The following is a 14,975-nucleotide window of genomic DNA, read 5'->3' on the forward strand; positions in this document are numbered from 1 at the left end:
TTAAAGGTGTGTGCCACCAAATTTAGAGTAGAGTTTTAGATACTGTTTTCATTTTCACATTTTGCATGCGAGAACCAAGGCTACAAGGCAAAGGTTTTGAGCCATGCCCTGACCCAAACTCAGGGCTGAGAAAGTTCTGATGCCATGACAGTCATTTGTAATTTGCCGTGTCCACACTTGCAATGGAAAATAGTTCAAAAACTGAAAACACAGAAGTGATCCAAGGCATTCCATGGAATAGCCACTTAAACACATTTCCAATGATACTCTGCATACTAGGAGTAAGCATGAGCGCCGGTGGATGACGAAAGTGGTCTTGTGTCCTAGCAGGGGCATTTACAACCAGGAAGAGGCTGAGAAACCAAACCAGGGATTCTGAGGAGGGTACTTACATGCTTTCTTTCTGTAGCCTTCAGAGATTTGGCAGCATAGTAAAAAAGCTGTGTTCCGCACAAGGCTGCCCAATACTTTGTCCAAGATGCCACCTGGGGAGGATAAACACACCAATAACTACTCCAAGGCTCTGACTTTCCCTTCTTAGTGACAACATTCTATTATTCACTTCAGCTGTCACAGTTCTGAGTTCAGAGGCAGGTTACAGCACTTGTAACGTCTGCACCTCAATAGCCCCTTCCATTGCAGTGACTATTCTTTGGTGATCATTCAAGTAATTCTTCATCTCATCAAGAACCCTGTAACTTTTTGGAAAGCCAGTAAAGTGCTTGCTTGGTGCGCATGCACGAGGACCTGAGTTCGGAACACCAGCACCTGTAAAAGCTGGGGGCAGAAGATACATCTGGGGGCAGAGACAGGCAGGCAGATTACCAGCTATCCAGATTGGCCAGGGAGCTTGTGGTTAACTGAGTGGTCTCTTCCCCAAAACTAAGGTGGAGAGATAAGGAAGACCTCAATATTGGCCACATGCATGCAGAATTGCACATCTGTATTCACATGGCCATACGCAAATTCCTAAATACGTACATACACACAGACAAACCCGATCACTCTCCAATATGCTGTAGTGCTATCATCTTCCGGTCTCAATACCACATCCTCTCCTCACCCTCCCCATCTGGTCCGTCCACTGTCAAGCACTACCTGGTGTCTAACACTTTAATCCCACACCTCTCTCCTCTGATAAAATCCAAACCTCTCGCTGCATCTGGTTATAGTGCAGAGCACATGGGAGGAAGCACAGTTATGCCAACTGGTAGGATGATGTTTACCGATCTCATAGTGTTGTTTCTTTTCTTTATTTTTTTTTATTTTTTATTTTTTTTTATAAGTTACATTTTATTAACTCTGTATCCCAGCCGTGTCCCGATCCCTCATTCCCTCCCAGTCCCTCTCTTCCTCCCTCATCTCTTCCTGCCCCTTTCCAAGTCCACTGATAGGGGGGACCTCCTCCCCATTCATCTGATCCTGTTTTATCAGGTATCTTCAGGACTGGCTGCAAAGCCCTCCTCTGTGGCCTAACAGGACTGCTCCTCCCTTCGGGGGTGGGGAGACCAAAGAGCCAGTCATTGAGTTCCTGTTATCTTTATTTTTTACTCAATTAAGTCAATGCATTCTTTCTCTATAAACAACTATTTTATATCCACTCCTCAAAGTTCTAGCACACTCTCCCATGATGTCATAACCTAATTCCTGTACAAAGTAAAGTCTGGCTTAAAAAAAAATCTCATAGGTCTCCAGCACACACTTCCTGCCTCACAGGAATCACCAAACCGGACTTTTGTCACGCTACAAGAATCTCATCAATCCTGGCTCTACACAAGACAAAAGTTGAAATTCAACTTTGAGTTTCTTTCTTTCTTTTTCTTTTGAGCCAGGATTTCTCCAAGTAGCCTGAGCTGTCCTGGAACTCACTTGTAGACCAGGCTGGCCTTGATCTCAGAGAACCTCCTGCCTCTGCCTCCCAAGTGCTGGGATTAAAGGTGTGTGTCAATCACCCAGTGTGAAAGACTTTTTATAGGAGTAAACCTATTCAAAGAATGATTGCTGAGGTAGAACCTGTATTCTGGTTTTTGTCTCAAACCAACTCTTCTACCAGCCATTTAGGCTAAAGAAAAAACTTTTCTTAGTAGTCAAATTACTATGCTGTTGAAGAAAAACAATTTTTTATTTTTTGCTATGGACTAAAACCTCTGTCCCGTAAGCTTTTTGCTTCTAGAATGTTTATCGTTTGGAGGGCATTTAGTATTTGGATTCTGTTTTACATGAAAAAACACTACATTACAAGGTTTAAATAAACTGATGGAAAAAATTGGTCCAATTCTTCTTCTCAGGTTTTTACCCTACTTTCAATTTTTCTGAACACATTAACATTTACTTACTTTTTTTGAGACAAGGTCTCACTATGTAGACCTAGATGGCTGGAACTTACTATGAGAACAGGCTGTCCTTTAACTCATAGATATCCTCCTGTATGATGGGATTAAAGGCATGCACCACCATATCCAGCATATTTCTTAATAAAAGTGCTTATCAAAAAATAATTCTGGCTAAGAATTAGATTAGAAGTGGAAGAAAAGTTGACTTAAGCACACTTAAAATGTGATTTAGTTGCAACCTTCGTGGCAGGTTTAATACTTTAAGAAACAGGGTAAGGAGATCTGATGGCCTGCAGCAGTGACTCCTCTGCCCTCCTTCTTCACTTCCTGTGTGCCAACAGTTTAAATAAGACTGTGAGGTCGAGTCAATGGGGAAAGACAGTAACCACCTGAGTTAGAATAAAAACCTTAACAGGCCTCCGACTTTAACACAACTGTTTCCATGATGCAAGGACCACATACTTAGCTCCACCTGCCAAAACTAAATTTAAAGCCTAATCCATCAAAGCTCACAGTTCTGGCAAAGACTCTAAACACACTAACCTTGCTTTCTGACTTCTGTAGACGTCCTTCTGACTAACTGTTCTTGTTTACTGAATTATGTCAACCAGAATGTGTTTTTGGTGCTTAGAAGCTCACCGAGAAAGGGCCTACAGTGAGATCCTGGTCACCCAGTGTACCTGTAGTTTGGCTGATAGAAACTTTCTATTGGCTTAAACCCACGTCTGAGCATCTCTGGTGAATACCCACAACAAAAACAAAGTATATTTCCTGTTCCTGTGTGCTCACCCTCTTGATTAGGAATGAAGTTTTCCTTGTCCAGGGTAAAAAGGAACGACAATGAGAAAACCATACAGTCACATCGACTTCGTACCTGCTTCCTTTCTAACTCTTAGTACTCAGAGCATCAGCAGAGCTTTGGACATACGTTAGAATAAAATGACTCTTACTGTGGGTTTTTTGCCTTCTTTCAGCAAGGTTTTCCTTCTGAGGACGCCTTGGACAGTAACAGCCCCGGGGAACAAGTGCACTGCCAAGTCTTCTGACTCCGCAGAACTGTAACAACCAGATGAAGCAGAGAGCAGCTGAGCATGCGTCTGCAGCCACTGACAAGGTCCGTAAGAGAAATCCAATTATTCTTTATTCATTTATTTATCTTTCCCAGAGACAGGGTTTCTCTGTGTAACAGTCTTGGCTGCCCTGGAACTTGTTTTGTAGACCAGGCTGGCCTTGAACTCACGAGATCCACCTGCCTCTGCCTCCTGTGTGCTGGGATTAAAGGCGTGTGCTGCCGCCACCTGGCTGAAATCCAATTTTTCTTACATTTAAAACTTTGACACTTTATTGAGAGCTGGTAAGACACTAAGAATTTTAAAAACTTAATGATTTGAGATTTGTAAGCTGTCATGAAGGTTAATTAGGAAGTTATTAAAGTCAGAGATGTTTAAACACACTACAGCACATATTTCAACAAATGCAATTTAGAGAGAAAGCAGGAGTTCACTTTAACCAAGATTAGTTAAAAACTTTAAGGCAATTTTTTCTTCTTAACATGCCAGAATACATCACTGTGGTAACCCATTAGAAACTCTGTTGGCAAGAAACACAGGGTTTTGTTAGAAGTATTTAAGTATACAAAACAGAAAGATGCAAATAACAAGCTAAAAAAACAAAAACACCAAAAAAAAAAAAAAAAAAACTACACAAACAAATGAACTATCTCCAGAAAAAATAACCCCAGAAAACTCACACTTCATTTTAAAGAATATAAACAAAGGTAACAGTGTCAACAATGTGCTTTTAGAAACCGGCTTTCTGCAGTAAGTTTTAGTGATGTTCAGAAGCTGCCAATGCTCAGTGTTTGATTACGGCCTCACAGTTCTCTAACAAACAAGAATGTCCGCCTGCACCCCAGAACTCCCTTTTTATATACTTCAGCAATCATTTTTAATGTCTTTCCTCAGTTGATTTAATAACCTATATTTAAAACAGAATGATTTACATGCCAATCTCTGGTGATGTGTTATGAGATGTAGAGCTATTAAAACAACAAAGAATACAGAAGTTCAAAGTTCTGTATGATTATTTAGGTGTCTTCAAAGTGACAACCTAGAAATTCCATGCTCTATCTGTTTATGAGGAGGGGACACACAAGAGGAGACTCCATGAGCTGACAGGGCTTGCTTCTCAAGAGTTACTCTGCTCTTTCGAGGTGATTTCCTGTCACTGGTGTCCCCGTTCCTCCTATACCACGCACGTACCATCTTTAGGTGTCCCCACAGTTAGATGAGCACAGACAGGCCCAGCTAAATAGAGAACTAAATAAAAATTATTTACTGAAAGACTTCTTTAAATTCAGGTTCTATGGTTTACCTGAAGAAAAAAAAAAAAGCTTACTTAAAAAGAACAACTTGAATGTAAATTTACTGGCAAAAAAATTTGCTTTGATTGCAATTTAAGAGAAATAAAATGATTTTCACATAGCTCCACCATAATTAACAGCATTAGAAAGTGTGTCGTTATAACATTTTAAAAATGTGACATAAAGATGCAAATTTTAATAATTAGCACTGTGATTTAGAAAGAATAGTTGAAAATTTAAACTGAATTAAATCTTGGAAAGAAAGTTTTCATGGGCAATTTGTTTAGTTTTAAAACCAATTAGCTAAGAAAGAAGAGAAAAAAAAATGTCAGACAGCACCCATATGAGCCAGCCACCAACAGCAGAAGGGAGTTCTGTGGCCCCTGATGCAGGGGAATTGTACCTGCTGGCCTTCGTGTGGCTTCGATAGCCATTTCGGGGCACTCTTGTCACCGGGCCGAGAGAATGGTATAATCTGTTCCTGTTGGATTCCATTATAAAGTGTATATATTACACATATTTTTATTCATAGGATCATCATTAATACCTAGAATAATATACTAGTTTCCTATGTAATCTAGCTTTCTATGTCATTCCTTTAAAAGGCCAACATATTCAAAACATGCAACACATTTAAGGTTTTTTTCTAATGACTCTAGAAACACTTATAGGTGGTATAAAGTACATGCTATACTATACAATTATACATGCACTCATTTTCATATATCTGTCAAAAAATTAAAGAACTATTATGGCCAAATAATATGGAAACACCTGAAAAATGCTCCAAAGCCCCTTTGCTCTTCTTGGATTCCAGCTTAAATATGATATATGGACTTACAAATAACTCATTTTATCAAGTATGTCCCTATGAAGACACCTAAAAGCAATGTGGCTTATAATTGAAAATGAATGATGGGAGATCTCTCAGCATAACTTAAAAAAAAAAAACTAGTAGGGACAAACTGAGGAGTAAATACAGGCATTTTTCTCATTTCATATCAACCGACAAAGCCAATAAATGATAAGAATGGTGTGAACAAGTATTCATCCCAAGTCACGTCCTACTTGATACAGGAAATACACCCAGAAACAATGGTGTTTCTTTACTTGGGAAAGTCAAAAGTAAAAAACCACTACGTTGGCAACATATTTGATATGTCTCTAGGAAATAAGAGGAGAAAATAGTGGTTAAAATTCAGAGGATAATTTAGAGACTGAGGATATAGCTCATGGCTTTTGCTACATGCCAAGGCCTCAGGCCTGATGCAGGGCACGTGTGTGTGTGTGTGTGTGTGTGTGTGTGTGTGTGTGTGTTTACTTAGCTGTTCTCAAAATGTCTGAAGAGCCACTGCTTTAAACTTGGCACAAGTACAGACATGTTAGCTGCAAATGTATGTAAAATAGATGGTGTCACACATGAAGACACTACTTGAGGTATGAAGGTTAACACATTACAAACGGCCTGCCTAGGCAGTCTGCTGGGATGAGAACACATTCACACACAGCACACTGGGTCAGGCACTGGCAGTTTGAGCGACCCAACAAACAGCTGCTGTCAATACTATTAACCTAAAAATGACAACATACACCTTAATTAAGACACATGTTATTATGATGCTTTTCCAGAGGGAAAGACACTCTTCACGAATTCAGAGAACACGCCAAACGCAATGTTTGAGCTTAACTGAAAACATTTCAGGTAAACTCAAAAGGATAAGGTTGGAGCTGAAGAGCTGGCTCAGCATTAAGAGTACTGGCTACTTTTGCAGAGGGCCTGGGTTCAATTCCCAGCAACCACATGGTGGCTTATAACCATCCATATAATTCCATTTCCAGAGGATCTGACACCTTTCTTTGACCTCTGTGGATATGAGGCACAACAGACATAAATGCAGGCAAAAATCCGTATACACACACAATTAAAATAAATCTTAAAAACAAAGAGAATAAAAGTAAAAGTTCAGAAGAGAAGACGTAAAAACAAATTGTTACAAAAGAAAACTTGGGAATGCTCGGTGTATTAAAAATACAGTGTTTAACTGAAATCTTAATAACATGCTAGTGAGAAATCTTTAAAAAGGAAGCTTTCCAATAAGCAGTTTTAAATTAAGATGACTCAAATATAATTTAAAATGTTCCTGTTTAAAAGTGACTGATACAGAGTTTTCGTATAACATTCATATTTAATCTAAACAATGATCTTGGGGCTCATGGAAGGCCCTGGGTCCAGTCCCTAGCACTGCAAAAAAACCACCAGCCTCTCTCCATCTCCCCAATACTACACTTGCTGCTTACAGGTTCAGATCTCAGTTTACACATGAAAACGGAACAGTTACTTCTGTCAAGTCAAATGTCTTTGAGCTTGAGGATAGTGAAGTAATGACCTAAGACTTCGAATGGGCATTTATCAAGTAATTATTGAATAACTTTTGTCAGTCTCAGGGAGACATTCCATTTGATGACGATACAGTGCACCGTCTCCACACAGAGGATAGTTTATAGCTGAAAGCAGCAAGGGTAGGAGAAGGAGCACGGCCTTCCAGCGGCTCAGTGTGAAGCACTGCACAAGCACTGACAATCTTACTTGTAATTTTAAATTAGCTATCATTTTGTCCTTAAAGAAGCAAGAGTTAAATAAATTACCCAGACCTAAGAATAATCTCATTTTGGAACACAGAAGTTAATTATGGTTATTTAAAAATTTTTATTAAAATTCATTATTATTAGAATTTCAAAAATTCAAACACATGTGAAAATACCAAATAAACATAAAGATCAGAAGTGGCCATTCTCATGTACAATTCCAGACTTAAATGTCTATTTGTCATGTCTTCTGACCAGCAAAAAACTTACGTCACTTAGTGATATGTAACAAATACCTTTTCAAATTCATATATTCCTTAAGATAGACCAAATAAGTTCAAAGAAATATTAGTGAATACTTTCTTACCTTTCAAAAGCTGGCCACGAGGTCTCTTCACTTAGTTCAGAACCATCACTACTCCCTAAAATCAAATGTCTTCTGTTACTGTTGTAGCAGTAATTTTTCCAGTTAAGATTTTATATTTAAAAATAAATTTTCTGGTGGCTCATGTTAATAATATGTTAATAATACTAATAATTTCAGTACTTGGAAGGTGGAGACAGGAGGATTTTAATTTTAAGTTCAAAGACAACTTGGGTCAAACAATATTTGACTTAAAAACAAAAACAAACAGCAGCAACAACAATATACAAGGGCTGGAGATGTAGCTTAGTGGTAGAGAGCTAGTCTACCCCTGAATTAGACCCACAAGAGCACAAAGACAAAAATCTTCTACCATCTTACTAAGTTTGCCATAACTGAAATCCAAAGAAGTTCCCGGAATACTAATTTTTAGTTTTGAAACCAATATACCATGAGGATAAACAACCTGATGAAATCTGAAATGGAGTTTCCAGGGCAGGGCCTAATCTGGAACATCACTGTATTACAACAGAGAGTAAGGGCCAGGCTGATTTCAAGAACTTCCCACAGGTGTCTCCTAAGTACAGGACATTATCTGACAATTTCATTCAGTTACACTAAGTGCCTCAAGCTGGAGACCGTCTCTTAACATATCTTTGTATTTATTCTCTGACTTTTCCTAAGGCTGTTGTTATGTGTGTGTGTGTGGGGGGGGGGATTGCATCCTTACTTCAAATTAAGAATATCACACTTAAGTCATTTTCCTTTCAGGATTTTTATTTTTCAGTGCTGGATTCAAACCCAGAGCCTTGAGCACTTTAGACAAGTGTCTCGGAGTAGAAATGTTGCACCCTACAAATCAACCAGGTCGACTGAGACAGTAAGAGCACACGGGCATACTCAAATCACATAAGAGAAGCCAGGCCCAACAACTTAATGGAGATGGCAGATCAAGGAGGGTGCAGCTGCCTCACCCCGACTTCACGAAGAGGTTACAACCCTCTGATGGCACCTGCTCCAACCAACCACCTGACCAGCGGTGTGTGCACCGAGGGACAGGCAGGTAAAGGGTCCCTGGCTCTCTCACAGTGTCAGCTCAGCTCTGCTCTTACAAGTCATTGCCTGCTTGTCCTCCTGTTTGTCTATTTAGATGTACTTATCTGCTCCTTTGCTCATCTGGACTTGACCCTGCCCTCTGTCCTTTGTCCCTGGACTTGACTCTGACCCTGCATCTGGCTGACTCTGACAACAGCTGCAGCCCCTCACCACAGACCTCTGCTGGTCTGTTACCTCACCCCAGGGACTGTCAGCCAGTTTCCCAGCTCAGACCCCTTGCCTTCTTGACCCTATGTAGCCATTCCACAACCCATCTGTGTGGTATGTAATACCTGATATGGAGCTAATATCAATTAAGACTAGAATAAAACCAAAAACCAAAAACCTGTGTTTGCCTTGGCTAAGTTTATCAAGGAAAGTAGAAATATCTGGCAAATTAACGCCTTGAAATTGCTGTACCTGTGAATCTGTTGTTCAATAAATCCTGACTCTATGGAGGTTCATAAACATTTCATCTGTTTCTGATAAAACACACTCACAACAAAAGTAAAAACTACAACTAAACTAGAGCCTAATTTTAATACACACAGACCAAAAAGCCAAATTTGTATAAAAAATCTTTTTTCTTAAGTAGCACACGAGATTCCACAGGAACAACAAACTTAACTGAAAACAGGCTCTTTTATCTTACATCAAGATTGATGCTGCACATTGCTATAATCAGCAGCATTTCCGTAAGAGGAGAGCGGCAGTGTAGCGTGCCGGGGGCGCTGGAGGGCTCACGGGCAACTCCGTGTTTAGGAATTCTCAGACTGTGGGGGTCAGAGCGCTCAGATAATGCACCTCTTTCTAGGATACTAAGAGATTATGCCAATAGGGCAACATGCCAGTAGAGGCCTTTCATAAAACCACAGGGACTGAGCATACTAGAGATACAGTTTTTAGTTATAAAAAGAATGCTCAGATAACAGAACAGTTTAAGAAGTAAAAACAGGGGTTGTATTTGTTGAGAGTTGATTTGTGTCCTACATGACTGACTTTGGAGAAGGCTTAATCACATCCTGAAACCTCATCTCAGGCAGCCATGGAAACTTATCACACAGGGTCTTAATTTTGTTTTGCACCAGATATTGGTATGTTTAGAATGTCCCTCTTCTGTGCTGGGGAAACAGCTCAGTGAATAAAATACTTGCTGTACAAGCATGGAGACCTGAGTTTGGATCCCTAGAACCCATGTCAGCACAGCAGCAAGTCCTGCAAATCCCAGCACCGGGAGGAAGAGGGAAGAGGATCTTGAGGGTTTGTTGGCAGTTGTGTTCCAGTTCAGTTCCAAAGAGTCACAGAGGAGGACATCTCATGACCACCTCTGACCTCCACACGTGCCATGTCTGTAGACATACACACAAAACAACTTCCCTCTTCAGAACAACGGGCTTCTGTCATGGAACATCTGGTTCCTCTCCTTCCTAGTTTTCCTTGTTAGTCTAGCTTCTATTCAAAACTTTCTGTAAACTTCTCTGTGGAACAATGTTCTTATTTACACTATACCTGGGTGACCTAAACAGTCTCAGTTTGGAGTACTACAAAGAGGGTAATTTTCATATGCCTGCAGACCGAACACAACTCCAAGTGAGCTCCAGATTCATACACTCAATGACGTGACATCCCCAGTAAGGACCAAACAAGATCCAAACAGAATTCATCCCTTGTCAAATTCAGCCATCCTTCAATATATATGTCACAGCCAGAATCGATTCTTTCCCAGTCCCGTGTTTGGCAGGGTCACCACCAGCTAACTAGCTGCTTAATTCAGATGACTTGGAATCACACTTGACTCCTTCCCTTCGTCCTTTTCACATCCAAATTGCATGCAGTTAGCCAACTAAGTAAAGCAGCTTAAGGTCTTTTCTCAAAGTCCATAAATGTCTTTTCATTTAGAGTCAAAAGTATTAGCACTTTAAAAATAATCAACACCTATTATCATTGCCATATAATTAATTGTAGCTTTGTTTTAAACCACATTTTTAGAATATTTACGCCAGGGCAGTGGTTTTCAACCTGTGGGTCTAAACCCCTTGCAGGTGTTGAACGACCCTTTCACAGGGTCACATATTAAGTATCTTGCATGACAGACATCCACATTATGACTCATAACAGTAACAAAATTATATGAAAGAGTGACAAAAATAATTTTTTATAGTTGGGATCACACCAGGAAGGTTGCAGCATTGGGGAGGTTGAGAACCACTGTGCTAGGGTTAATGGATATTTCCGCAGCCGAGGTTTGTTTTCATTTGTATGTTCAAACTCTGTTTTGTGGCAGGTGGAACCCTGGGGAGTCCCCCTCACCTATGGATATCCCACTGGAAAGCGTAGAGCTCTCCGCTTGGCCTCGGGATGGTGCGTGGGGCTCCATAACGCTGTCGTCCAGCAGGTGCCGCGGCCCTGCGTTTGGGAAGGTCGCGCTCTTAAATTCTGCTGTGTTCATCTTATGGATAAAGCTAGAAACAAAGAGAGACGGTCCTCATAGCTTCCTACACTTCTACAGCACCAGGGTATCAAGAATAATCAAAATTGTCTTCAGAGCTTGTTTTGGAGTAGAGCCACACCCACTGAGCACGCATCTTCTTGAGGAATCAATAATGCAAAACTAATGACATTAAATAAGAATTGGGTTTCTTTTCTTTGTATTTAGAAATATAAGAGTAGTTTTTTTTACAGCTTAATTTATTGCTTGTATTTGTTATGACAAATAATTCCTCTTGGTAACAAGGATGTAGTTTTGAAAGGAAATCTTCAGCATATGCTCTCCCGAGTTCTCTGAATTCCTGATTTACTGCCCTCAAATATGAGCACTGCTGAGAAACTCAATTCCAAACGCAGGTACAAAAAAAAAAAAAAGTCTCTTTATGCAAACAAAATATTTTTTTTTTAAACTGAATCTGATGACTGACATTATTAACCAAAGCAATCACACAGGCACTTAATTTTTATTTAACTTATTAACTAAATAGAATATAGACATATTTTACTAAAAAACTGAAAGACAAAATTAAAACTGCTGACTTGTAACCCAAGCTATGGCACTTCCTGTGTCCATGTGGAATGAGGTTCCGAGGAGACGGGGGTGTCTGTGGCAGCAAGGCTCCCTCGGCACCACTGCTCTTCCTCCCGCTCTGTGGAGAGGCTCCTACGTCAGGTCCTAAGAGTTCAAGGGAGAGAACAAAGAGAAATGGCCACAGGTTTCTGAAGGTCCTTCAACCAAAAGCAAAACCTCTCTGATATAAAACTGTGCTCTGAGTTTTAGATACTGTTAGTTCTATTTAATTGACTTGAAGAAATACTTATTTCCCAAACTCTAAAATAAATCTCCAATCACAGAATAACTATTAATTTTTATCTCTCTTATGTACATTAAACAAAGGCAGTGTTAAGTACTTCCCTACTGTACATGGGCAAAAAATAGGCTAGGGCTCTTAATTCAGATACAAATTGGACTAAATGCCTAGGTCTTCTCAGTCCAAGACTCAGTGGATTCAATATGATACCCTGCTTTTTTATACACAGCTTTGAATTTCTCTTAAAGAAATGTAGAGGCTAGGTCAAGTGCTTACTGCCTGACACTGGAAGTTTTTTATGGGAATAAAAACATCTCACAGTGTACAGATTTCAAAACACCCCTTTACTAAAAAGCTGCCGGGCCCACACCCTTCATCTCAGCTCTCCACAGACAGCAGTGGGTGGATGCCTGCAAGTTCCAGGCCAGCCAAGGCTACACAGTGAGTGACAGCATGTCAAAAAGTTTTGTGCATGGAAGCGTGTACCTATAATCCTAGAATGAGGAGGCTGAGGCAGGAGGATGGTGAGTTAGAGGCCAGCACAAGCTCCACATGAACTGAGAAACACAACTAAGAGGTAGATATGAAATGATCTCCCTCTGCTCAGAGCGCCCTTCCTCTAGCTGCTCTTTTTCACCTTTGTCACTGTACACAGTTTACTTCCTCCACCTAGTGAGCCAGACCTTCAAGTAGTCTTAGAATTTGTACTAGGAATCTTGTACTAGGAATTGGATTTTTTTGTTTGTTTTTTGAGACAGGGTTTCTCTGTGTAGCCTTGGCTGTCCTGGACTCGCTCTGCAGACCACACTGGTCTCGAACTCATAGAGATCCACCTGCCTCTGCCTCCCCAAGTGCTGGGATTACAGCTGTGGACCACCACCACATCCAGCTCAATGTTGGTGATTTTTAAAAGGTGCTTATCAATTATTTTTCAAGGAGTAACTTCTTAGATTTTAGGAGTTTAGCTGTACATTATAAACCAGTTGCAAATCCTTGTTGATAAAAAAAGGGAGTATGTTTATATTTTTAGTAAGTGGTCCAGCACTGAAGTAAATATTAAGAAAGCCTAAGTCACTAAAATTGAATTCTATAATTATTCAAATTAGATTTTTTGCAATGTCTTCATTGCCTAATGAACTGTATTCTTGATAATTAAAGATAATATTCATAAATCTACTATTCATATCATGTGTTTTCCAAACTTGATTAGGAAACATTTATTCAAACATTACTGATAAACAACAAACAACTTTTTAATAAAAAAAAAAACCAGGAAAACATTTTAATACATTTTGAAATATATTTTAATACACCAAATAATTTTTCTTAGTGTAAGACATGCTAAGTCTTCACTTAAGTACAATTCTTTCCTATGTGGTCAGGTGACCTGGTCTCCTGTTAGATAAGCAGCTGTTCAGCAACCAACACCCATGGACTAACCTGCCAGGTCTTCCCTGGAAGCAGCTGAGCGTGGCGTACTTGCCCCCGGTTCTATTTTTAACGAGAGTCTAAATTCCAAAAGAACAAAGCATAAGAACAACGAGCACTGGCAAAACATTACAGTCATGTCTCCTTACAAAAGTAAAAACCCCACAGGGAGCTGGAGAGATGGCTCAATGGTTGAGAGCACCAGCTACCCTTCCAGAGGACCCCGGGTCAATTCTCATAACACACAGTAGCTCCGAAAAACCCTCAACTCCTCTTCCCGGGCATCTGATGCTTTCTTCTGGCCTGTACAGGCACTAGGCACATACGTGATTCACAAACATACGTGTAGACAAAACATCCAGACAAAAAAATGAAAATAAATTAAAAAAACTCAACAATATTTTCAGACTGATGTGAGCTGTAATATATATTTTTCTTTCAATGTAATTTTTAATTAAGGTATTAAATCTCTCTCTTAAGCCAATTTTGTGATATACTTCTAGAAAACACTGAAGAGGAGAAAGCATCAAAACGCTGTATTTTAAACACAGCTGACCGCATAAAAGTGCCAAAGAATTCACTACAGTGAAAGACATCTCCTAAATTACTAAAGGATGCTTTTACTTTTGCTGGACATGGAGCCAGCCTGGGTTACATAATGAGATCCAGGCCAGCCTGGGTTACAGTTTCAGATGCTGCCTCACACAAACCAAAATGAAGCAGAAATTATTTAGATCTGTCAATACACATTTAACTTGAAGGACAATCAAATCCAAGAATGTGCTCATGTATTATTTAATATATTATTTATTTCTCGAATCTCTATAAGATGAACTATTTACTAGCTTGACTTTAGTACTGAAAATTTTAAAACACTTTTTCCAAAACTACCCAACAAAACAAATAACATAGCTTATGGGGAAAAAAAGGTGTAAAGAAACACAAAGATCTCCTGCACATGGCTTTTCTATCCCTACCTTACCAGGTGTGTGCAATTTTTTCACACCATGACACAACAATGTCACCTACAAAGTTCACAGTTACAAACTGTACAATCAAGTTTAAAAAAAGAAAAGAAAAGAAAACTCAAAGGATATAAATCAACCCTTCACAGTGTTTTAAATAAGCTCAGAATTTTTTTTTTTTGTAGCCTTGGCTGTCCTGGGCTCGCTTTGTAGAACAGGCTGGGCCTTGAACTCAGAGATCTGTCTGCTTCTGCCTCCCCAAGCGCTGAGGTTAAGCTCAGGATTTGTGTTGGTGCTCACTGCTTTCCTGGTCATTCCAGGCGGTATGGGGTTTGGGTTTGGGGAGAGGCTCAGGCCTGTAATGTAAGTCAAAGTTTCTTGTTATTTGCTCCACTTACATACCCAGTTTTGTGTTTTTTGGAAGGCCATTTCGAGTTTTATTAGTGGAAGTAATTTTGGGAAGCAATACTGAAGCAGTTAATTATAGAAAATGTTTTGGTGTAATCTGTGAACCCTTTTATTACTAAGAATCTGCAAAATCAG

The 14,975-nt window shown here is 39.7% G+C and overlaps 1 protein-coding gene across 15 annotated transcripts in view; it reads right to left on the minus strand.

Moving 5' to 3' along the window:
• The window catches only part of Ralgps2 (Ral GEF with PH domain and SH3 binding motif 2), a 123,793-nt gene that overhangs the window by 8,229 nt on the left and 100,589 nt on the right, over nt 1-14,975 (minus strand). For 13 of the 15 annotated variants that reach the window (XM_060364505.1, XM_060364504.1, XM_060364500.1 and 10 more), the window contains 7 exons: nt 13,480-13,547; nt 11,768-11,903; nt 11,051-11,202; nt 7,649-7,703; nt 5,099-5,176; nt 3,284-3,389; nt 393-485 (listed from right to left, as the gene is read on the minus strand). In XM_060364505.1, coding sequence (XP_060220488.1) covers nt 393-485; nt 3,284-3,389; nt 5,099-5,176; nt 7,649-7,703; nt 11,051-11,202; nt 11,768-11,903; nt 13,480-13,547 — 688 coding nt within the window. The remainder of the gene's footprint in view (nt 1-392; nt 486-3,283; nt 3,390-5,098; nt 5,177-7,648; nt 7,704-11,050; nt 11,203-11,767; nt 11,904-13,479; nt 13,548-14,975) is intronic. The other 2 variants (XM_060364496.1, XM_060364506.1) reach the window with 1 other exon arrangement.

This window comes from Meriones unguiculatus, chromosome 11 (genome assembly GCF_030254825.1).
Source record: "Meriones unguiculatus strain TT.TT164.6M chromosome 11, Bangor_MerUng_6.1, whole genome shotgun sequence".
NCBI classification, from domain to species: Eukaryota; Metazoa; Chordata; class Mammalia; order Rodentia; family Muridae; genus Meriones; species Meriones unguiculatus.